This window comes from Mus caroli, unplaced genomic scaffold, assembly GCF_978045245.1.
Source record: "Mus caroli unplaced genomic scaffold, Mus_caroli_1 scaffold_6, whole genome shotgun sequence".
In the NCBI taxonomy this organism is placed as follows: domain Eukaryota; kingdom Metazoa; phylum Chordata; class Mammalia; order Rodentia; family Muridae; genus Mus; species Mus caroli.
This window is the reverse complement of record NW_028227261.1, coordinates 25,402,869-25,428,198: the sequence shown is the minus strand read 5'-3', so window position 1 is coordinate 25,428,198 and position 25,330 is coordinate 25,402,869. Positions and strand designations below refer to the sequence as shown.

General features: G+C 44.3%; 1 protein-coding gene across 2 annotated transcripts in view; it reads right to left on the bottom strand.

Moving 5' to 3' along the window:
• Positions 1 to 24,459, bottom strand: part of Phactr4 (phosphatase and actin regulator 4) — a 72,511-nt gene extending 48,052 nt beyond the window's left edge. The window contains exons 1-2 of one of the 2 annotated variants that reach the window (XM_085838883.1): positions 24,267 to 24,458; positions 14,086 to 14,139 (exon numbers count right to left, since the gene is read on the bottom strand). In XM_085838883.1, the coding sequence (XP_085695009.1) occupies positions 14,086 to 14,101 (16 nt within the window). In that variant the 5' untranslated portion in view covers positions 14,102 to 14,139; positions 24,267 to 24,458. Of the gene's footprint in view, positions 1 to 14,085; positions 14,140 to 24,266 lie in introns of both variants that reach the window. The other variant, XM_085838884.1, reaches the window with a different exon arrangement.
• Between the last annotated feature and the right edge of the window lie 871 nt (positions 24,460 to 25,330).

Here is a 25,330-nt window from a genome sequence, read left to right as displayed (position 1 = left end):
TCAGTGGTCTCCTAACCCCAGCTGTCACCTTCTTGTTTATGTGTATGGTACAGTACGTGCATGTGCACTCAGGCAGAGACTCGCGTGGAAGAAGAGGTCGGCTGATGTTGGTGTGTTTTCCTCAACAGCTCCAGTGGTTTCTGTGCTCTATGTTGGGCTACACAACAAGCACTGAGCCACCTCTCCAGTCCTTATTATCAGTTTTGATAGAGAAATTATCAGTTTGATAGTTTTGTTTCTCTAACAAAAGCCTCAATGGTAACAAGAAAATGACTAAAATACTAAGGCATAAAACAAGGAAAAGCCTTAGAAACGCTCAGGGATATGCTAAAATGACACAATGTGGCTGCCAGACTTTTGATCCTTACTAGTAGTAGCATCTGTCAGCGGCCATCTCCCACAGTGGTAGCCATGTGTGCCAACTCTTCAGCATGTTTTTCATTTGTGTAAATTGTTCCTTTGGCCAGGCATTTCTTTCTCTAACCCAGGTGGAGAGGACCTACCCACCCTTTAAGAACTGCCTAGCCGAGTGGTGGTGGCGCACACCTTTAATCCCAGCACTTGGGAGGCAGAGGCAGGCGGATTTCTGAGTTCGAGGCCAGCCTGGACTACAAAGTGAGTTCCAGGACAGCCAGGGCTATACAGAGAAACCCTGTCTCGAAAAACCAAAAAAAAAAAAAAAAAAAAAAGAACTGCCTAAACTCTGCTGCCTTGGCTGAAGGCTTTCCTTAACCATGCAAACAGAATTCCACGGGGCTGGAGAGATGGCTCAGTGGGTAAGAGCACTGACTGCTTTTCTGGAGGTCCTGAGTTCAAATCCCAGCAACCACAAAGTGGCTCGCTACCATCTGTAATGAGATCAGATGTCCTCTTCTGGTGTGTCTGAAAACAGCTACAGTGTACTTTTATATAATAGATAAATCTTATTTTTTTTTTTTTTAATTTTTCAAGACAGGGTTTCTCTGTGTTCCCCTGGCTGTCCTGGAACTCACTCTGTAGACCAGACTGGCCTCAAATTCAGAAATTTGCCTCTCTCTGCCTTCCAAGTGCTGGGATTAAAGGTGTGCGCCACCACGCCCGGCATAAATGAATCTTTTTTAAAAAAGAAGAAGAAAAGAAACAATTCCAACAGACTCACTGAACACTGATTATGTGCCTAGTACTGTGTTGGCACCCAAAGCAAGGTTTTTCCTCGGGTGCTTATAGTAATAGGAGCTATCACAGACGATAACCAGCACACAGGGGCTGGGGGAGCAGAGGATGCCTGAGAACAAGAATCAAGAAATACTGTGTGAGAGACAAAGAACATTGTCTTCTACCGCTATAGCACAAGCAGCCCTTGGAGGCAGATGCAGAGGCTCAAGCTCCAGGCTAACCTGGATAAGCTGCATATAAAATACCTAAAAAACAGTCAAACCAAACAATCAAACAAAAAGAATGGACTAATCCAGTGGTTCTCAGCCTTTCTGATACTGTGACCATCATGTTGTGATGACCCTAACCCCCAACCATGGAATTATTTTCATTGCTACTTGACATCTGTAATCATAGACAACCCCTGTAAAAGGGTCACTCAATCCCCAAAGGGGAACGACCCACAGGTTGAGAACCACTGGACTAGGCAATGGTCTTGGTGGACACACCATCCTGAACTGCAATAATCTTTATAATTCCCTAGCAGTCTAGAAGCTCTTTATGGGCAGGGACCACGATGCATTATCCTTAAACAAACTACCATAGCCTGATGTCAGGAGCCCAGTGCACAGTGTACATGCAGCAAGTCTTCAGCAACCTGGACCTCCAACCCCTCAAGCACGCCTCATGCATGCTGGGCAAGCACCAAACTACGGCCCTACCAAGAAACAGAATCAATTTGAACCTTTGCTTATGAAATTAAGGAGCAAAAGACAGTGCACCTGCCTGTGACCTCAGCATTCTGGGTGGTGAGGCAGGAGGAAGGACAAGTTAAAGCAGTCAGGGTTATAAAACAAGACCCTGTTTCAAAGATCATCAGGGCAAAGAGGGTGAGCAATGGAGGCAGGAGAAACCTGTGCCGACCATGAAGCATTCTATCACGAGAGCGGCGGCTAAGAAACTCACCTGGGGGAAGTGGTGGCACATCCATACCAAATTTTGAAAAATGTAGCTGGACGTGATGGCGCAGTCCTTGAATCTCAGCACCCAGGAGGCAGAAGCAAGCAAATCTTTGTAAATTTGAGGCAAGCCTGGTCTACAAAGTGAGTTCTAGGACAGGCAGAGCTACATAGTGAGACCCTGTCTCAAAACAAAATAAAACAAAAGACCCTATTTGGGGTGTGGGAATCATATATATTCATATTCATATATATGGTAAAAATCCCCGTTCCATTTTCTGCACAGGAGGATTGTAAAGAGTACAGAAAAGAACAGAAATGCTAAGTTCTTTATGTGACAGAAGTGAAGAATTAGGGATCATGTTTTTTCAGATCAAACCAGACAAAAAAGCATGAGGGCATGCATGCCTGTGAATGGAGATGATTACTCACAGATCACAGGAGTAAATCAAGAGACATACCTAGAGTTTACTGAGCAGCTAGCCTAGTGGATATGGGGACCTCCGAGTTCAGTAGGAGACTACGTCTCAAAAAATAAGACAGAGAGCAACAAGCTGGGATACTGTAGTGCGCGTGCGCCTTTAATCCCAGCACTGGGCAAGCAGAAGCATGCAGGTCTCTCAGATCAAGGCTAACCTGGTCTACAGGAGTTCTAGGACAGACAGAGCTACACAGAGAAACCCTGTCTCAAAGCAACAACAAAAGATGGAGGGCAACAGATGAATAAACCTAATGTCCCCCTCTGGCACCTGCATGCACACACCACACACACCACACACAAGATGAGTGTGGCAGAGCAGAGGAAGAGATACATACAGTGAGGACTCTGGCTGCCAAATGCATGTACCCATGTGCCAAATGCGTGTGAGTCTGCATCTGTACCCACATGTATACTTGCACTTGGGTGCTCACACACACACAAGAAAACATGCATTTATATATACACCACATACACAGACCAAAAAATCATCTGAGCTACTACACAAGTGACTAAAATTATTGTTAAAGTCCCTTCCTGTTAAGCCAATAATTTAACCAATTCAATATTCTGCTAAGGGAACAAAAAGGCTCCAGGAAGGCTGGTCAGTTGTGCCACTGTGTACTTTTTATAATGAATCAAAAGTAATGCTTACCAAATAAGGAAAAAAAATCAAGTGCATTTTGATATTAATAAACCTCTCTGGCCACCAATTTTTTTGTACTCTATTTTTTTTTCATGCGCAGAATGTAGTTGGTTTTTGTAATTATAATAAAAGAGATTGGGTGGGTAGGTGGGTGCACACCCTCATAGAAGCAGAAGGAGGAGGGATGGGATAGGGGTTTCTGGAGGGGGGGGAATCGGGAAAGGGGATAACATTTGAAATGTAAATAAATAAAATACTAATTAAAAAAAAGAGAAATTGCTGGGCAGTGGTAGCGCACGCCTTTAATCCCAGCACTTGGGAGGCAGAGGCAGGCGGATTTCTGAGTTTGAGGCCAGCCTGGTCTATGAAGTGAGTTCCAGGATAGCCAGGGCTACACAGAGAAACTCTGTCTTGAAAAACCAAGAAGAAGAAAGAAGGAAGAAGGAAGGAAGAAGGAAGAAGGAGGAGGAGGAGGAAGAAGAGAAGAAGGAGAAGGAGGAGGAAGAGAAGAAGGAGAAGAAGAAGGAGGAGGAGGAGGAGGAAGAGGAGGAGGAGGAGGAGGAGGAGGAGGAGAAGAAGAAGAAGAAGAAGAAGAAGAAGAAGAAGAAGAAGAAGAAGAAGAAGAAGAAGAAGAAGAAATTAAGAAGCCTTAGTCTTTTAATGAGAAAAATCAAAGCCTTATAAAATCACATGGAAGAGCTAACTGAATTCTATTAAGGAACCCAGAGATGTCAATGATGTATAGAAACCAGGCAGACAGAATGGAGGACCCACAGCTGGATTTTGCAATGGGCTGAATGTTTCTTAACAGTAGCAGTCAGTGCTGGTGACTCAAAGGGATGACGAATTATGGCTGCTCCGTCTTCCTTCTCTCTCTTTCATAACGCTTTACAATTCAGTTGGCTCACAAATTGTCTCCAAGTAAAGGAGACAGGAAATCTGTGCAGAATTGGCCCTCAGTCACGTATCTGTGGATACAGTAACTGTCTGAGAATAGCCATGGCACCTGAGAAAGTTACTCAGGAACTTCTAGCCTGGATTCAGGTTAAGGGGCATTCCTTTCCGGCTCATACGCAGAAGAATCCAGCCTTTATCCTCCTCTAAATAAAACGTCTGAGTAATGAACACCTGGCAGCACAGTGAGTCAACAGTAATGCCTGCAAAATAACTGAGGATGACTATGTAAATGCTGTCGCTATCAAACTCACTCCAGCTGGTAATTCAAGTGCACTGTGCTGATTTCATGGATAAAACAGTCCTCCCTTCAAAACCTTCAATTTTTAGAACCACAGAAAGAATACGGGGTATATAATTAAAATTTTCCAGGCTAGAGAGATGGCTCAGCGGTTAGGAGCACTGGCTGCTCTTCCAGAGGTCCTGAGTTCAATTCCCAGCAACCACACGGTGGCTCACAACCATCTGTAATGGGATCTGATGCCCTCTTCTGGTGTGTCTGATGACAGCTACAGTGTCTTCATATAAAATAAATAAACCTTTAAAAATTTTTTTTCCATAGAGCTTTTAAAATCAAAGAGGAAATTACATTTTACACTACACAAACCTTTGCTTCTAAGTTTCATTTAAAACCAGAACCAAATGTATGCGTGCCTTAGGAAAAGAGCCTAGGAAGTCAGAGGAAAGTTCAGCCAGCACTCACCTATGCTTATCTGTCTACGCTAAAGCATCCAGTACAATTCTAGTTTGATTTTTCTGAAAAGCTTTATGAGGGCTGTGGGTAAATACGAATCCTGAAAAACAGAACCTTCACGAAACAAGCTTGGTCATTGTCGGGTCAACCTGAGAGCTATTTCTTTGCATGAAGAATCCTCAAATGAAGCATGGCCCCACTGGGGTGATGATGTAGGACTGTCAGTCCCAGCAGTGCAGAGGCTGAGGCCAGGGGATTGCCCTGAGTCTGAGGCTAGTGTAAGCGACAAAGTGAGACTCTATCTCAAAAAATATATCAAACAGATAGCCAGTGGGTTCATATCTTTAATTCCAGTCAGTACTCAGGAGGCAGAGGCAGGTAGATCACTGTGAGTTCAAGGCCTACACAGTTCCAAGATAGCCAGGGATACACAGAGAAATCCTGTCTCAAAAAGTCAAAATAAAATAAATAAATAAATAGAAAATAAACAGGATCCAATAACCATTAAACACTATACTCATACCCCCTGCTCCCTGGCTTAGATGCCAAGAACCTAAAGGTACCTAAAAATCTAAGGAAGAGCCATGTGGTATTTAATCAGCACTGTGAACTTGACTGGACAGAGTCACCATGGAAACCCACCTCAGGCTTTACTTAGAAGGTATTTCCAGAAGGTTTAACTAAGGCTGGCAAATGGTTTACTACATAAGCCTAGAGACCTGATTTTCACCTCTAGAATCTACATCAAGGTGTAGAAAAAGAACCAACTCCACAAAGTTGTCCCATGACTGCCACGTGGGTGCTGTGGCGTACACATTCCCACAGTACACTAAATAAACAAATAAAGAAATGTTAGAAAGGTCGTTCAACTTAGGAGAAGACTCACACTATGCATGAGCTAATGTCTTGAACTGAAGAAAAAGTAGAAAGCGGACTGGTGAGGTAGCTCAGCAGTAAAGGCACACTGCTGCTAATCTTAGGACTCAGGAGGCAGAGGCAGGTGGATCTCTGAGTTCAAGGCCAGAGCCTGGTCTACAAAATGAGTTCTAGGACAGCCAAGGCTGCATAGAAAAATATTGTCTCCAACAAACACACAAACACTCTTAATTTAACTTTATTTTATATACATTGGTGTGAGGGTATCAGATCCCCTGGAACTGGAGGTACAGATAGCTGTGAGCTACCATGTGGGTACTGGGAACTGAACCTGGGTCCTCTGGAAGAACAGCCAGCGCTCTGAACCGCTAAGCCTCCTCCCCAGCTCCGCACATTTGTTTAAAGTGGAAGCACCGGGCATGATGATTAACATCTTTAATTGCCACACTCAGAAGGCAGGGGCAGACCTGGGAATTTGGGACTAGCCTGGTCTACACAGGGAGTTCCTAGACAACCGGGGCCATACCTTCTTGAAAACCAGAGCAGCAGCACTCATCCTTCCCTGTTCCCAGCTGAGATGCCAGACAACCACTTCATACTCCATGACTAGGCCCTCTCGCCCAGCAGGGCAGACCCCACTGAAACTGTGACAAAAGCCAATCCTTCCTCCTTAAGGTGCTGCTTTGGTCACAAGAAGAACAATTACCACTAAAACCAAATCTGTTATGTGGTTTGCAGTGGTGTGGGAAGAGTAAAGACAATGGCTACTGAACTACTCCACTGTAGCTGTCTTCAGACTCACCAGAAGAGAGCATCAGATCCCATTACAGATGGTTGTGAGCCACCATGTGGTTGCTGGGAGTTGAACTTAGGCCCTCTGGAGCTCTTAACCGCTGAGCCATCTCTCCAGTCCCACATTCTATTTTTTTAATACTTTAACTTGAGATTTGTAGGTTTGCATGCATGCTATCAGGGAGGATAATGCGTGTTTGGCTCAGAGCTCAGCTGGTTCTTTTTTTTTTTTTAAAGATTTATTTATTTATTATATGTAAGTACACTGTAGCTGTCTTCAGACACTCCAGAAGAGGAGGCTAGATCTCGTTACGGATGGTTGTGAGCCACCATGTGGTTGCTGGGATTTGAACTCTGGACCTTTGGAAGAGCAGTCGGGTGCTCTTACCCACTGAGCCATCTCACCAGCCCAGCTCAGCTGGTTCTTAAGCCATCTCTCTAGCCCATCCTTTCTTCTTCTTCAAGACAAGGTGTAACGTCTCTCAGGCTGTCCTCAGAGTACCCAAGAAACTGAGGCTGGCCTTTCACTGCTCAGTCGCATGGTGTGAGAGCAGACCCACAGGTCCCGAGTACCCCAGGCAGGCAGACTGTCTATGAGCTGCAACCCCAGCTGATAAGGTAATTCTTTCAGTATTTACTGATTGAGTTCAAAATTTCTTTTTCTTATACAAAAAGCTTTCTATAAATTCTGAACTCAACAGAATGTGTGCAGCACTTTAGAACTCAGTGTCTCCCTGTGTGTATTTAGGACAATAATTGCTAGCCTGGTTTTGGTTTTGTCCCTTTCTATGTAGCCCAGGAAGGCCCTGACCTTTCAGTCCTCCCAGTGCTGAGATTACAGACATCTAACACCATGCTCACACTGGCTGGAGATCAAGTCCATACCCTTGTGCACAAAAGACAAAGTGCTCTACCACTGTGGTCAGCTCAACTCTGCCCCCTTTCTAATTCATTTGATAATTTCTCCCAAGACACTCTTTAGTCTCAGCCTTTCAAGACTTAGGATTTTAGACATGTGTCACTTCTGCCAACAGTGACCTCTAGAATATAAGGATACAGCCCTAGAAGCCCATAATATACTATATAGCATATAGCAGTCTACACTCCAGGCACTTGGACCCCTGAGGCATGAGAAGCAAGCATTCAGAGAACCTGACCTTGTGCCTGATTTTCACAACTCTCCCTCATCTACCCTCATCTTTAGAGCTGGTGACCCTTGGAGCTCTAAGCTGCAACGCATTCCTCCCAATCTAACTCACCCAGCCACTCTCTCCATCTTTTCTTTCTGAATCTGTCCAGCTGCCGGGCTTCAACCTCCAGTGCACGTTCCTTCCTTGAACCTTCTCATTCCCGAGAGAGACTGCCTGAGACACTCATCTATGTGATCAGTTACTGAGGATATGCCTCTGCCTTCAGCTGCACATGCAACCTTTGCTGCAAGCATCTCGACTTGTCGCTTTCTTGTTGGACTGTATATTCCTCGACAGCAGACATGGTGGATGGGTGTAGTGGCCCTGTCTAGTGCCAGGTTGAGGCAGGAGGACTGCTTGCTGTTTGTTCAAGAGTAGCCTGGGCTGCATGCAGATATGTGCCACCTTATCTTTCAAAACAATAACTAAATAAATAAATAAATAAATAAGGTGGGGACTGTCTTGACAGCCTCAAAAATAGCATAGTACACAGTATATTATGGCATTCAAGAACTACTTGGGAGCCGGGCGTGGTGGCGCACGCCTTTAATCCCAGCACTCGGGAGGCAGAGGCAGGCGGATTTCTGAGTTCGAGGCCAGCCTGGTCTACAAAGTGAGTTCCAGGACAGCCAGAGCTATACAGAGAAACCCTGTCTCGAAAAAAACCAAAAAAAAAAAAAAAAAAGAACTACTTGGGACCAGTAGATGGATTACTGGGTAAAAGGGCTTGCTTCACAAGGCTGATGAGCTGACTCATCCCCAGGACACACATGGGAAAAGGAGAAAATCAACTCCAGGCTCTCTTGAGTTATGGTGGATTTAAATTATGAAATGCGCATAAGCCTAAAATTATAAACACATAATAATCACCGATCAGTTGTTAAAAAAGGAATGAAAAAGACAACATAACTGAGATTATCTAGCTACGTGCGCTTTATGTGTTATTATAAATTAGCTTCCACATGAGGCATATGTTATTATAAATTAGTTTCCATGAGTACTTTTCACAGCGGCTTACTAGTTTACCCTGTGCGTACGATGCAGGTACAGGGAAGCCAGAGGTAGATGTTGGGTGCATTCTTCAATCACCCTCCACCTTATTTTTTGAGACAAGTTCTCTCACTGGGACCTGGAGCTCCCCAGTTAGGCTGGACTGGCTGGACAGGGAGCCTCAGGATCCGCCTGTTCCCACCTCCCTAGTGCCAGGGTCATCACAACAAGAAGCCATCACACCTGCTTTTTCTGCATGGATCCTGAGAGTTTAAAGTAAGTCTTTACCAACTGAGCTAATTCCCTAGTCTCACGACTACTTTTATTTATATAGAAAGTTAACTTTAGGGGCTGGAGAGACGGCTCAGCGGCTAAGAGCACTGACTGCTCTTCCAGAGGTCCTGAGTTCAATTCCCAGCAATCACATGTTGGCTCACAACCATCTGTAATAGGATCAGATGCCCTCTTCTGGTGTCTGAAGACAGCTGCAGTGTACTCACATACATAAAATAAATAAATAAATCTTTAAAAAAAAGAAAAGAAAGAAAGTTAACTTTATCTGACATTAACAATTCCAAATCTCTTTAATCCCAGCACTCAGGAGCCAGAGACAGGCAGATCTCTGTGAGTTCGAGACCAGCCTGGTCTACACAGTGAATTCTAGGACAGCCAGAGATACACAGAGAAACCCTGTCTCAAAAAAAAGTCCAAATCTCTTAAGAATTTAAATTTTATCTTTTCTCTGTGCCTATTCTGGATCCAAGTGCATACAAACATATGTGTGCAGGCCAGAGTCAGTTCTGGGTATTTTTCTCCCAAACAAACAAACAAACAAACAAACAAATCTAAGAAAATTTTATTTTCTAATTAATTCATTGGTTATTAGTAGTAATTTTTCATGTGCTCATATATGTGTTTATGTATAAGTGCACATGCCTGCATGAGTACATGTTTATGCAGATTCATATGAAGACCCAAGCACAATCCCATATGCCATTGTCCAGAACACTGCCCATGTCATCAATCAGGCTAGGGAGACCCCAAGGATCAACCGGCTTCCACCTCCCCGGCACTGGGGTACAAACACTCATCACAAGGCCCACCATTTTCTTTTTTTATATGTATGAGTACACTGTAGCTGTCTTCAGACACACCAGAAGAAGGCATCGGATGCCATTACAGATGGTTGTGAGCCATCATGTGGTTGCTGGGAATTGAACTCATGACCTCTGGAAGAGCAGTCAGTGCTCTTAATCGTTGAGCCATCTCTCCAGCCCCCGAAGCCCACCATTTTCAAGTGGGTTCTAGGAATGCTTTACCAACTGAACCATCCCCCAAGCCTGCTTGCCTGCCTACCTGTCTATCTGTCTATCTGTCTGTCTGTCTGTCTGTCTGTCTCTCCATCCATCCATCCATCCACCCACGCCCCTAGCTATCTTATTTTTTGATATGGAGAATCATCTGTAGACCAGGCTATACTGGAATTAATTATTTATCTCAGTCTAGTATCAAACTAGTGGTAACCTTCTTGCCTCAGTCTCCAGAGTGCTGGGATTACAGGTGTGAACCAACAAGCATATATTATTCTTAGAGCTTTACAAACACTACAAGAGAAAGATGAACTATGATTACTTTTAGCCTCATTTAATCTCAGAGGAATTTACCTCCTACGCCTGAAGGACTGCAACTCACTAAAGTCCATGCTTCCTCCTCCTTTTAAACAGAAGGGAAGGGCTGCATTGCTGACATATGCTTAGCTTCCAGTGTTAAGATAACATCATAAAAAATCTCCCATCAGCGTTAAAACAAGACACACTAGCTAGGAGCATGGCCACTTAGTAAATCCCCTTGATCAGATAAAGAGTGGTTCCCACCCTTCCTAAAGCTGAGACCCTTCAGCACAGTTCCTTATAATAATAATAAAATAATAAAATTATTTTAGATAATTTGATAAAACTTAAAAATTATAAAAATAAAATTTTGTTGCTACTGCCTAACTGTAATGAATCATAGTGTGCATCTCTGACACGAAGGATATCTGATATGTGACCCGCAGGTTGAGAGCTGCTGAGGTAGAGGCAAGGAAACACAACAAAAAAGCTCTACACATAAGTACTTCTCAATTTAGTCACAATAAGAGCCAGGTGTAGTAGTGCACACCTTTAACCCAGCCCTTGGGAGGCAGAAGCAAAAGGATCTCTGTGAGTTCTAGGCCAGCCTGGTCATCATAGTAAGTTCTAGGACAGCCTTGAGAGACCTAGTCTCAAAAACAAACAAACAAACACACAAACAAAACCAAAACCAAAATTAGACATGATAGATACACTAGGCCTTTTACCCCTCAAGGGCACCCACTTTACTCTAGAATAACCTCAAATTTCCACACTAAACAAACAGAGCTAAAGGAAACTGACCTTATTGGTTTGGCAAATAAATTGCTCACTACACTAACAAATGGTTTCTTACATTTTTTAAAAAATGTAACAATTTTAATCAATTAAAAATAGGTATAACAAAGCCGGGCATGGTGGCTCACGCCTTTTTTTTTTTTTTTTAAGATTTATTTATTATATGTAAGTACACTGTAGCTGTCTTCAGACACACCAGAAGAGGGAGTCAGATCTTGTTACGGATGGTTGTGAGCCACCATGTGGTTGCTGGGATTTGAACTCTGGACCTTTGGAAGAGCAGTCGGGTGCTCTTACCCACTGAGCCATCTCACCGGCCCCGGCTCACGCCTTTTATCCCAGCACTTGGGAGGTAGAGGCAGATGGATTTCTGAGTTCGAGGCCAGCCTGGTCTACAAAGTGAGTTCCAGGACAGCCAGGGCTATACAGAGAAACCCTGTCTCGAAAAAGAAAAACAAAACAAAAAATAGGTATAACAGGCTGGAGAGTTAGTTAAGAGTACGCGTTCTTGCAAAAGACTGGGATTCAATTCTCAGCACACACAGTGGCTCACAACCATCTGTAACTCCAGTCCTATGGACCCAATGCCTCCTTGTGAATTCAGGCACCAAGCACACACATGGTGCACATATATAATGTAGGCAAAGCACTACAATAATATTAATTTTTAAAAATAGTATTACCAGCCAGAAAGTAGTAGTGTACACATTTATTCCCAATACTTAGGAGACAGAGGCAGTTGAATCTCTGAGTTCAAGGCCAACCCTGTCTACAAAGCAAGTTCTAGGGCAGTGAAGGCTACACAAAGAAACTATGCCTGGGGATGGGGTTTAGAGGACATAGGTCAATTCAGGGGGTACCTGCCTAGCATGCACAAGGACTGGGCTCAGTCCCTAGCATTGCATAAAACCAGCTGTGGCGCACACCTGTAGCCCTCAAACTCATTTTAACTCACTTTATAGTAAGTTTAAGGCCAGCCAACTGGGTTGCATATGATCCTGTCTCAAACCTACTTTAAAAGGACCATCAAACCAAGCAGAGAGGTATTCTTGGCCATCCTGCTCTACACAGTGAGTCCCAGGCCGTCCAGGGATACACAGTGAGATCCTGCCCCAAAAGTGGGTAGAGGGAGTTGGATCTAAATGGCTCAGTTGGTAAAGATACTGACTACCAGAGTTTGACCCAGAGCCCACTTGATAGAAGGAGAGACTCTTAAAAGTTGTCGTCCTCTCACCTCTACACTGCTGTGCTGAACATACACACACAAAAATTATTAAAATAAATATGAAAAGATCCGTAAGTTAAACATGAAATTCATTTACATGTCCTATACAACTTACAGGTAATTTTATATATTTGTTTTCAGATTGTGGTCCACCCCATTCTCACTCAGGCAGACAGAATTTTACAATTATCTTAGCATTCAAAGAATTTCAGACTTTGTAAAATACAGATTTTATTCTATTTTATGTGTACGAATCTTTTTCTGCATGTCTATGCGCAACGTGTACAGAGTGTCCTCAGTCGCCAGAAGAGGGCACTGGAGCCCCTGGAATTGGAACTGCAGAGAGCTGAGTCACTGGGACTCACACTTAGGTGCTCTGGAAGAGCAGCCAATGCTCTTAACCTCTGAGCCATCTCTCCGGCCCCATTACAGATTCCAACTGTACTGGAAATCTTTGGTGTTACACACACTGTCCAGCCATGGTCATTTCCGTCTCACTTATCTCCCTGTGCTTTGTTCTCTTTTCCTCCCCTCCCTCCCTTCCTTCCCCCCTTCCTTCCGACTTCCCTGTTCTTTGAAAAGATCTCACACAATGTAGGTGTGGTCCTCTGACCGCTGGAGGATAGCCCCCTGCATGCGTGTCCCCGTGCAGGGTGACATCTCACTATCTGCAGCTTGTTATATCAACACTATCTTTAGGAACAGTCACGGTGCTGTGAAAAGAAGTTCAGTCTCTCCAATCCTCAAAATAATTTCAAGAATAACCTGATGACAAAACTAGGTTGACAAACAAGGTGCTGTCTGCCCTCTAGTGTTCAAACTAAGATCTCCCAATGAGCTAGCTATACTTCTAAAAAAAACATGCTCAGCCACCTAGGCGCATTAAAACCAGCAAAACAAACAAACAAACGTATGTCGTCTCAATTGAGGTAAAAAATGTAACCTGAACTTCCTGATTATGATTACCAGGTCAGAAAGTTCAGCCTCAGTCACATCAATGGCAACAGAGTAAGACAGAAGAAAATAAACTGAATTAATATCTCAAATACAATTCCTAAGGGCTGGGGACACAGCTCGTTTTACAATGCCTGCATATACACAGGAGGTATGTGTCTCTCCTAACCATGGAATGGAGTCCAGCACTGTCATGCACTCAGGAGGTAATGGCAGAGGGATCTCTGAAAGTTCAAGACCAACCTGGTCTACATAGTGAGTTCCAGGCCAGCTGGAGCTACAATTAAATCCTGTCTCAAAAAAAAAAAGCAAAACAAATGGGGTTGGAGAGATGGCTCAGCGGTTAAAAGCACTGGCTGCTCTTCCAGGGGTCCTGAGTAGCTCACAAATGTCTGTACCTCCAGTTCCAGGGTCTCTGACACCCTCACACCAATGCACATAACATAAAGATAAATAAGTTTTAGAAAACCAACCAAGCAAACAAACAAGAACACCAAACCCCTAGTGCTGGGCGTGGTAGCAGAGGCAGGAGGATCTCTGTGAGTTCGAGGCAGACTGGTTTACATGAGCTCCAGGACAGCCAGGACTAGGTAGAGATCCCATCTCAAAAGCAAAAACTAAAAATAAAATAAAGGACAAAAGCTAACAGATGAGAGTATGAACGGATGCTGAGAGCACAAAGTCTGAGAGGCACTGTTCTACATCAGCATCCTGAGCGTGAGATGATGCACTCAAAGCTGCAACAGGTAAGGGCGAGCATCAGTAAAAAAGCAGGCTACACTCACCCGATGGATCTTCCATCCCACTGCTGACCAGCGTAGGGAGAGGAGGGGTAGCTTCTGAAAAGAGAAAAGGTAAAAACAATACTGAAGACATCAAATTTACCATTTTGTAAATTTCTTTGAAATAAACCCAACTTGGGGGCTGACGAGATGGCTCAGTAGTTAAGAGCACTGACTGCTCTTCCGAAGGTCCCGAGTTCAAATCCCAGCAACCACATGGTGGCTCACAACCACTTAAAAAAAAGAAAAAAGAAAAGAAATAAACCCAACTCACTAACACTTTAATAAGTGCCAGGCATGGTGGCACACGCCTTTAATCCCAGCACTCGGGAGGCAGAGGCAGGCGGATTTCTGAGTTCGAGGCCAGCCTGGTCTACAGAGTGAGTTCCAGGACAGCCAGGGCTACACAGAGAAACCCTGTCTCGGAAAAAAAAAAAAAAAAAAAAAAAAAAACACAAAAGTACCACAAATGACAAGAAGAACTGACAGTTCTCGACTTTCCCACGGACACTGCCATGCATGCGAGCCCACACTCACACAGCCACTCACACGCACACACAGGGTAAGTAATTATTTTAAAATGAACACTGCCTTCTGGGAGTTTTCAGGGGTATTATTGGGATACAAGCACAACAAACTAAAATATCAGGAAAAATCTAAGTCTAATGTGTGTGTGTTGTTTCCTGCTTTTTGAGACAAGCTCCCAGTACTTTTCATTTTTAAATACATTATCCTCAGTCTCCTACAACATGTTAAATCTCCATCTTGCATTCAATATATAAAGAAAAGGGCAAAGTTTTGTGTAAATCAAAAACAAACCTGCTTTGTGGCACACCACTCTAATCTCACTCCTGAGAGGCAGAGACAGGTGGATCTCTGTGAGTTTGAGGCCAGCCTGGTCTACAGAGTAAGTTCCAGATAGCCCGAGCTATCTGGACCCTAAGTAAAAAGACCCTGCCTCAAAAGCTAATTACATAAATAACAAAACAACTTATATGCATCTCTGAGCAGAAATAAGAAGTATATTTTTAGGGAGGGAAGTAATTTTATAGAAGAAATTATCTTTTTAGGTACAGGAATCTAAATTTAGGCTACTCACGTATGAAAATAAAGCAACAGAAAAATGTTTTATTTTGCTTTGCTTTTTTAAATATTTGTTTATTTATTTTATGTATATGAGTACTCTGTCTTCAGACACACCAGAAGAGGACATTGGATTCCCACTACAGATGGTTGTGAGTCACCTTGTGGTTGCTGGGAACTGAACTCAGGACCTCTGGAAGAGCACTCAGTGCTCTTAACCACTGAGCCATCTCTCCAGCCCTGATTCTTTTGAGACCTGGTTTCACTTAGTAGCTGGCTTGCCAATTTATGGAGCTGCTCCTGTCTCTGCCTCTTGAGTACTAGAATTAAAGGTCCCCAATACCATGGCAAGCTAAGAATGTTGACTGAGTATAAATATTTACTCAACTTCTTGAGGGTCAAATCTGCCTCATCTAGCTTAGGCCAGTTTCCTAACCAATCTCTCTACGGTCTTGTCATTCCCTGATCAGCAGTATGGATGTAAACTCAACTGGGATCAATTATTAGCAGAGAGAACTGGGTTTAAAGATGGGGTTTTGATGTAAACTACAGGGCAGGGCAGATACAGGGTCAGACATACAGCACAGATTTCCCCTGGCACAAGGTGTTGCGGGTCCAACTCTTAAGAGTTTCAGCAGTGGCAGGTGGTGCCATGGGAAGGAATGTACTACTTGACTGCAAGACAAGGAAACAGTAGTTATAATGACAGTGGAATTGAGAAATTACTGTCGGGCTCAACCACTATGACAGAAAAAGAAAACAAACAGGTAAGAGAGATTAACCGTCATCTGACAGGCAGACCGGAAGGCCTCAAAGTATCCTTGGTAACCTCCAAAGTTGTTCTCTCTTGCAGGAAGATGGCAGAAAGCTCTGAGGACCAGCCTAAGAACCAATCAACAGAGTAGCCCAGCTCCAGAGCTAGCTAGTTTACCACAGAAGCTGTGGTATATGATCCTATGTATGCTGTACAATGGTATACCATCCTATGTGTACTGTGGTATATTATACCATGTGTGCTGTGGTATCCCATCCTATGTGTGCTGTGGTATCCCAACCTATGTGTGCTGTGGTATACCATCCTATGTGTACAATGGTATACCATCCTATGTGTACTGTGGTATACCATCCTATGTGTACTGTGGTATACCATCCTATGTGTACTGTGGTATATCATACCATGTGTGCTGTGGTATCCCATCCTATGTGTGTTGTGGTATCCTAACCTATGTGTGCTGTGGTATACCATCCTATGTGTACAATGGTATACCATCCTATGTGTACTGTGGTATACCATCCTATGTGTACTGTGGTATATCATACCATGTGTGCTGTGGTATCCCATCCTATGTGTGTTGTGGTATACTAACCTATGTGTGCTGTGGTATACCATCCTATGTGTACAATGGAATACCATCCTATGTGTACAATGGTATCCAATCCTATGTGTGTTGTGGTATCCTAACCTATGTGTGCTGTGGTATACCATCCTATGTGTACAATGGTATACCATCCTATGTGTACTATGGTATATCATACCATGTGTGCTGTGGTATCCCATCCTATGTGTACAATGGTATACCATCCTATGTGTACTGTGGTATATCATACCATGTGTGCTGTGGTATCCCATCCTATGTGTGCTGTGGTATCCCAACCTATGTGTGCTGTGGTATCCTGACCTATGTGTGCTGTGATATACCATCCTATGTGTACAATGGTATACCATCCTATGTGTACTGTGGTATATCATACCATGTGTGCTGTGGTATCCCATCCTATGTGTGCTGTAGTATCCTAACCTATGTGTGCTGTGGTATACCATCCTATGTGTACAATGGTATCCCATCCTATGTGCGCTGTGGTATACCAACAGAGGGGCTCTGAATGGTAAAGAATGAGATGTTAGTGTATGGAATCAAGAGCTCTGAGCTGATGCCTGCTGAGGCTTAGATGTGTCAAGAACCTTGTCCCCAGGGTGCTGGTACTGGGAAATTGAACCTTTAGGAGCTAGGACATAATGGAGAGGGAACAGTTAGGTACTTTGAGAGAACTGTTAAGTTTTTGAGAGGGCAAGCTGTTATAAAGACCTGTGCCTGACCTCTTCCCTGCTTATATGTGCCCCCACCACTGCCATGTCATGGGTAGTAAGGGCCTCACCAGAGGCCCTCAGCAAAAGCTGGAAAGCTTACTGGCTCACAGCACTTAGGGCAATCTCTGTCTAATCATTACTTAACCACTAAGCCAAACAAGTGCAGACTGCAGTTGGTACATAGAACAAAGAACGCACTTTACAAGTTTAGTCCAAGAAAGCTACCAAGCAAGACCAAAAGAAACCCACAGCAAGGGAAGTTTATTCCAGAGCTGCCAGATCATATTACTTTAAATGGCCAGTACATATGTTCCTGTGTGTAATGTGGTATGAATGTGTGTAAAGCCAAAGAAAAAGGGTCTAAAAAGCCAGAGAGTCAACAAATAGGAAAGTATGGCTTGTGATTAAGCAAGAAAAAGCAGTCAAAAAAGCTGAATTGAGCCAGGGGTGGTCCTCTAATCCCAACAGTCAGGAAGCAGAGGCAGTCTGACCTCTGTGAGTTAAGAGGTCATCTAGGGAGAGGGCTCAGCAGGTAAGAGCACTGACTGTTCTTTCAAAGGTCCTGAGTTCAAATCCCAGAAACCACATGGTACCTCACAACCACCCCTAATATGATCTGATGCCCTCTTCTGGTGCATCTGAAGTCAGCTACAGTGTACTTATGGATAATAATAAATCTTTGGGCCTGAGTGAGTGGAGTTGACCAGAGCAAGTGGGGTGAGCAGAGGTCCTAAAATTCAATTCCCAACAACCACATGAAGGCTCACAACCATCTGTACAGCTACAGTATACTTACATACATAAAATAAATAAATAAATCTTTAAAAAAAATACAATAAAAAAGAGGCTAGCTTGACCTACATAGCAAGTTCTAGGCCAGCCCACAAGTACATGGTTAAAAAAAAAAAAAAAAGGAAAAAAAGAGGAAGAAAAGGAAATATAAAGAAATTCCTAGCTGTTAGAAGATTTATAATAAGCTACCAAAAAAAAAGTGCTACTAAATCTAAAGAACCAAGGGCTATCTTTGTATGAAGTTCAATGGAAAACAATTTCATAGGATTTGGTTTCTAACAGCACAAAAAAAAAAAAAGGTCATGTCTAGTTAATTTGGGGGGGTTGTTTTCAAACCCTGGCCTTACCCTGTAATCCAGAATGGCCTAGAACTTTGTGCCTAGTGTGGCCCAAACTCACTGCAAACCTCAGCTAAGCCCCCTGGATGCTGGGATTACAAGTGGGAGCCACCACACCAGGACAGGAGTCTCGGTGACGAGCCGTCCATGTGCACCCTTGCTGTGTGTGTCCAGGCGTCCAGGGTGGACACCGTTGCTTTGTTCAAGCTGTCTGGAGGGGTTATGAGAATCAGAGTGTTGAAAACCAAGTGGAACACACTCTCAGCATTCCAGACCACTCTCTCCCTAGACAAACAGCTAAACATGTTTACCCTCCATTTCATTCTTATGCTCAAAATTCCCTCGACCTAGAATAACCTTAGGGCTTGGGCGACAGTTCCCTCTGGAAAGCGCTGTCTTGCAACCGTGACGGTCTGAGTCTAACCACCGGAAGATATGCTGGCTAGAACAAGAAGACTCCTGAGGCTTGCTGGCCAAGCAGCCTGACGGACTTGGAGAGTTCCAGGCCGATAGGAGACCCCATCTCAAACAACTGTCTGTGCTGCTTCCTGTACTGCTTACCAAAACACAATCTTTTCCCCCAGTCAGGGTTCCTTTGTGTAACCCTAGTTATCCTGGAACTTAACTTACTCTGTAGGCCAGGCTAGCCTTGAACTCAGAGATCCACCAACCTCTGCCTTCTGAGGGCAAGGATTAAAGATGTGAGTTACCACTGTCTAGCCCAAAACAAATTAAACTAGACATATTGGTACATGCCTTTAATCCCAAAACCCAAGAGAATCATTGCAATTTCAAGGCCAGTGAGGTCCAGGCCAACAAGGGTCATGCTATAAAGTGTGACCACAGCCTCAAATAAAACAATACAATTGTTTAGTCCCTATCAAAATTTTATATATTTATTTTTTATTAATTAGATTTTTCTTTTCTTTTTTGGTTTTTCAAGACAGGGTTTCCCTATGTAGCCCTGGCTGTCCTAGAACTCACTCTGTAGACCAGGCTGGCCTCGAACTCAGAACTCAACCATGCTCTGCCTTCTGAATGCTGGGACTGAGGGCATGTGCCACTACTGCCCAGCTCTAAATTGTATTTTCATTTGAAAATTTTTATGGGGGCTGGTGAGATGGCTCAGTGGGTTAGAGCACCCGACTGCTCTTCCGAAGGTCCAGAGTTCAAATCCCAGCAACCACATGGTGGCTCACAACCATCCATAACGAGATCTGGCGCCCTCTTCTGGAGTGTCTGAAGACAGCTACAGTGTACTTACATATAATAAATAAATAAATCTTTAAAAAAAAAAAAAGAAAAGAAAATTTTTATATACGTGTTTTCCTATATGTAGATAGATAGATAGATATAGATATAGACATAGATATAGATATAGATATGCACCACATGTGAGCATGCGGCCCTTAGAAGCCAGAAGAGGACATCTGATCCTTGGACTTACAGATGGTTATAAGCCATGAAGTAGGTGCTAGGAAGTAAACCTGGATCCACTGTAAACACACAGCGCTCTCAACTGTTGGGTAATCTCTCCAACTCCAGCTTATTTATTTTGTGTGTGTGTGTGTGTGTGTGTCTATCTGTCTGTCTGTCTGACTGTGCACATGTGCAGGTCACAGCACGCATGTAAAAGTCAGCACCCCAGGAGAAGGAGAGAGGGGAGGAAGAAGAGGAGGAGGAGGAAGAAGAAGGTGCTCAGGCCATTCCTGGAAACATCCCATTAGGTAAAGCAAGAAACCATTTGCCCCATGTTCAAGATGAAAACCTAAGGCCCATGGATGTGACATAAATCCAGCTATGTGGTACAGGCCTATATCTCAGCACTTTTGAGACTGAGGCAGGAGGATCATTTCTAGTGCCAGGCTAGCCTCAGCTATATAGTGAGTTTCAGGCCAGTGTGAGCTATTATATAAAGAAAGACCATGTTTCAAACAAAACAAGTTAATTTTTAAAATAAGAGATTAAGCTGGGTCTGGAGAAATGGCTCAGTGGTGAAAGGACTGACTGCTCTTCTAGAGGTCCTGAGTTCAAATCCCAGCAACCACATGGTGGCTCACAACCACCTGTAGTGGAATCTAATGCCCTCTTGTAGTGTGTCTGAAAACAGCTACAGTGTACTCATACATTTAAAAATAAGTGAATCTTGGGCTGGAGAGATGGCTCGGAGGTTAAGAGCACTGACTGCTTTTCCAATGGTCCTGAGTTCAAATCCCAGCAACCACACGGTGGCTCACAACCATCTGTAATGAGATCTGATGCCCTCTTCTGGTGCATCTGAAGACAGCTACAGTGTACTTAGATATAATAAATAAATACATTTAAAAAAAAAAGTAAATCTTTAAAAACAAACAAGGCAGAAAGAAAAAAACAAGCAAACAAGGTCAATACTTGGGGGGAAAAAGGAGAGAGATTAAGCTGGCTGTCCAATGATTGAGACTTATATTTTTGGTTTTTTTGTTTTGTTTTTTTTTTTTTCTGTTTTTTCGAGACAGGGTTTCTCTGTGTAGTCCTGGCTGTCCTAGAACTCACTCTGTAGACCAGGCTGGACTCGAACTCAGAAATCCGCCTGCCTCTGCCTCCCGAGTGCTGGAATTAAAGGTGTGCGCCACCACGCCCGGCTGAGACTTATATTTGGTGTGCATTTACCATCTGTCTCTTCGCCTACCCCAACCTGGAATCAGTCTGTAAGGTCTGCAAACCTCCAGAGGTGAAAATAGTTTCACTGCTCTGTCCTCGGGACCTAAAGCATTAACTTTCACTCATGGCTAAATGAGTAAAAAGATGGATCTGGAAATAAAACAGACCGTCATTTGAAGAGAGGAGTGGGGAATAAGCCCTCACTATACAGTACCAAAGCAAGACAGAGCTGAAGCGTGCACCCATTAGTGTAAAGGCTAAACTAGTTTCCAGGCTAGCCCTGAGAAGGCAGAGGCAGCAGTGAGGTGGAGGGTAGCCTGGGCTATGTACAAGCTCCATTTCAATCCTATCCCCCAGAGAGAAAACTAACAGAAAGAACACAGACTAATTACACTGACTCAATTCCACTGGAATGTTATGCATTTTACTTCACAATCTAGTACAAGAGCTGAAGTCGGTTGCTATTGCTGATGTCACTGATGTCATGGCGTGTACTGACTGAAAACCCAGGCTGAACTGCAGGTTAAGTCTCACCAAAAGTTTTTAACTCCGCAGACTCTAAAAAAGTACATGCATTTGAACTGTTTTCAGAGTTAGGTCTCAGGAGCCAACGCTGCCTTACCTACTTCTCTTACATACATAATTTTTAACAAACCTTTAATCAGCTTCTGTCCTTTTTTTTTTTTTTCTTTTTTTTCTTTTTTTACAAAACATGGTCTTATTGTGTAGCTCTGGCTGACCTAAAACTTGTTATGAAGACCAGGCTGGCCTCAAATGTAACCACCTTTTAATAAAAGCTTAAAACCACAACTTAGTAATTCATCACCCTTTTGTCCCCAAGGCCCCATAAAATTGCTATTCTGCCTAGACACGGGATAAACAAGCCAGAGTGAAGGCAGCAATATTATGGAAAAGACTTCATGGTTCTATGAATTTCAGTTCCTTATGAATCAGTTTATTCGGAATGGAAAATATTCTCTTATATTCAGATCTCAACAAATTAAAGCAGTTTGTGGACATATGATTGATAGCTGCACTAAATCTGAGGAAACAGAAAGCCCTAGGTTTGCTCTTTGGTTCAGCTTTCCTACCTGGGCTAACGGAATGGCTTTGGGCCAGTTACTTAACATTTTAGAGGCAAGGCCGCATCAACTATAAAGTGAGAACCAATACCTCACGTAAATGTGCTGAGGATTGTAATAGTTACACAATGTGTATTAATAAGATTTATACAACATATACAACTTTCAAAAATAACATGGACACCACTATCCTGTTTGAGTAAATAAACCAGAATGTAGTGATCCTGCTAGAAATTCACAGCTTAAGAGGTGCGGTGGGGTGGTGCCACTAGAATAATCTTACCACTTGGAAAGGCAAAGGCAGGTGGAAAGCCCAAGCCCACAGTGGCCCAATCTCAAGGAAATAAATAAATGCCTATTCCCAGGGACTGAAGAAGAGCTGGGGCTAGAGGCACGTGCTGCACATGGTCAAAACCCTGGATTCTATTCCCAGCACAACAACAACAACAAAAAAAAAAAAAAAAAAAAAAACAGAAAAAAAAAATTGTGGGCTAGCAAAATGGTTCAGATGGTAAAGGCTCTTGCCGTGCCAGCCTGGCCATCTGAGTTCCGTTCCAGGAACCCACAGGAAAGTAGGAGAACCAACTCCACAGAGTTCTCTAAAGCCACTGCTGTACTGTCCCCACTTCCCACCCTCCCAGACACATTCAAGAAACTTTCTTTTTTTTGAGACAAGGTCTCAATAGATCCTATCTACAATAGGTCTACATAGACCTAGCTGGTCTTGAATTCATGCTCCCCCTCCTGCCATAGCCACAAGAGTATTGGGGTTACAGGGATGTGCCACCCCCAACTAGCTAGGAAAGACAACTGACAGCCTGTATTAAAGATCTACCACCTTGATACATTAACACAACCTAAGAGTCTCAAAGTCATTTCCATTATGAAATGTCAGAATAATGAAGGCTTTATTTACCTACATGTCTAGGGTGGAAATTTCGTCTCAAAACACCTTTCCTGATTCAAAGGAGTCCCAACTGTCTTCACTCAAGGAATTTGAAATACTAATCGATTTTTCAAAGGATCTCTACCTTGGCCTTTATAAAGCGGGTAAGTCTCAAGATTCGTTCTTCGATGGAACATACAGTTACCATTATCTAACCAAACTGGATCAAATCCACACAATTCATCGGTAAATACATATTTTATCACTCTTTCCCTAAATCGCCTTTTTTTTCAACCCCCTTTTTTTTAAAATGCTTTCTAGAATCTACTGGGTTTCTAGGTTTTTCTACAAAGCAGGTGCTTTCAGTGAGCTGACTTTTTCTTTGTGGAGTTGTTGTTTAAAAAAAGAGAAAGGGATGTAGTCTGGAGAGTCGAGGAGCTGCGTGGGAAAATGAAGTGCCGAAGACTGCAGGCAATGAATGATGTCCTGGTAATCACTCTGCTCCAATTTTCAGGTTTCCGAAGCAATGATTCGCTTGAGTTCTTTGCCGCCGCCGCCGCCGCCGCCGCCGCCGCACCCCCCCCCCCCCACACACACACACTCCACCACCACCCACCCCCTCCATCCCAGCTGCCACACGTATCGCAGCAAATTTCCACTCTTTCTCGGTTTCCGGGATTGAGGCTCTAAGTCTCGCTTTTTTTTCTTAGACTCCATTCACTGGAGGAGAAAAGCGCCTTGAGTTCTGATCCCTAGCTACCGGAGGCTGACATTTAAGAAAGAAGTTGGACAATAACTTCCAGGTTTCCACTGAAACTATGCCAGGCTCCTAAGCCTCTTCTCTGCTCAGCCAGGATGCAGAGGTCTGAGGGAGGTCACTTTTGAAAGATGGACTTTGACCCGATCCAGTTACAGTAACCAGATCCCCAGGGCGCAGTCCCCAGCAGGACGTGCGGGCTCCCCTGGAGACCGCGACTCCCTGCGCTGCCACAAAAGGGGGAAAAGCGGCGCAGACAAAAGGGCCCCGCGGAGGCTGGGGGGCGGAGAGCGCGAGTGTGCGCCGGCCGGCCACAGGCGGGGACACCGCCGCGGGACCGTTGTGGGAGGGCCGGGGAGGGAGGAGGCTACCGCCCGCCACGCCCTGGCTGCACGGACCGCCGCGGGCGCCGCTAACCCCCCCACCCAGGCTCGGCCCGCGACCCCTAGCCGAGCCGAGCCTGCCGCTGCTCCGCGCGCGCGGGAGGTGCTCACTTTCCCAAGTTTGGAGAACTTACCCAGGTCGCCGCTGCCTCCTCGGGTTCCCCAGCACTTTCTCCCGGAAATCCTACCTGGTCTCTGGCCGCCTGGCTCCAGCCAGAGCCTTCGGCCCCAGGGGAGGGGGGGGGGCGGAGGGAGCGGGCCGGACAGTGAGGAGGGTAGGAAGTGCCGCCGCGGAGCCTCACGGGACTTGTAGTCCACTGCAGTGGCCAGCAGTGTGGCGAGCGGGACAAAATGGCGGGAACTGCCGGCCCTTCGCTGCGAGGCGCCTGACCCCCTACTCTGCCGATCTGGGCATGCGCCGCCAGAGTCCGGTGCACTGCATATAAACGGATTTGGGCAGCTTGCCCAGTTGTGAGCAAGGCGAAGGTCTCGGGACTTGGGAGGACACGTTCGGGAACTGACTCTCCCGGCGATGCCCAAGAAAGGATGTGTGTGTTGTGCTCTACAAAAGAAGTCCAGTTTGTCTCAAACTATTGAGAGCCAGTTTGAAGTGCAAAAAACTTACAAACAAGTTACCCGCGGTGTTTTGTGAAAGTACAGAACCCAACCTCTTAAGCGCAGACATTCTACACCCTCCACTCCCAACTGTTTGAATTTTTTTCCCACTAACGATTACCTAGTGGAAGCCACCATCTGTTCCTAAGTGGCACTCATTCCAGTCTCCAGGGCTATATCACCCTCCAGACCCCCTTCTTGCCACTGCTGGAGGATCTTTTTAAATGCCAAACCCATGGGTTACACCCATATTAGACCGAAAAGTATACATACGATACATACAGAGGGAAGCATAGGAAAAACTTATACCTTTCAAATACGCAATCTATAACATTAAAAATAGCAACAAGCCGGGCGGTGGTGGCACACGCCTTTAATCCCAGCACTTGGGAGGCAGAGACAGGTGGATTTCTGAGTTTGAGGCCAGCCTGGTCTACAGAGTGAGTTCCAGGACAGCCAGGGCTATACAGAGAAACCCTGTCTCAAAAAAACAAAAAACAACAACAACAAAAAAGCAATAAATTACAACCCAGTTGTGGCGTCACACACCAGTATTCCTAAATGCTCTGGAGACAAGGGTTGG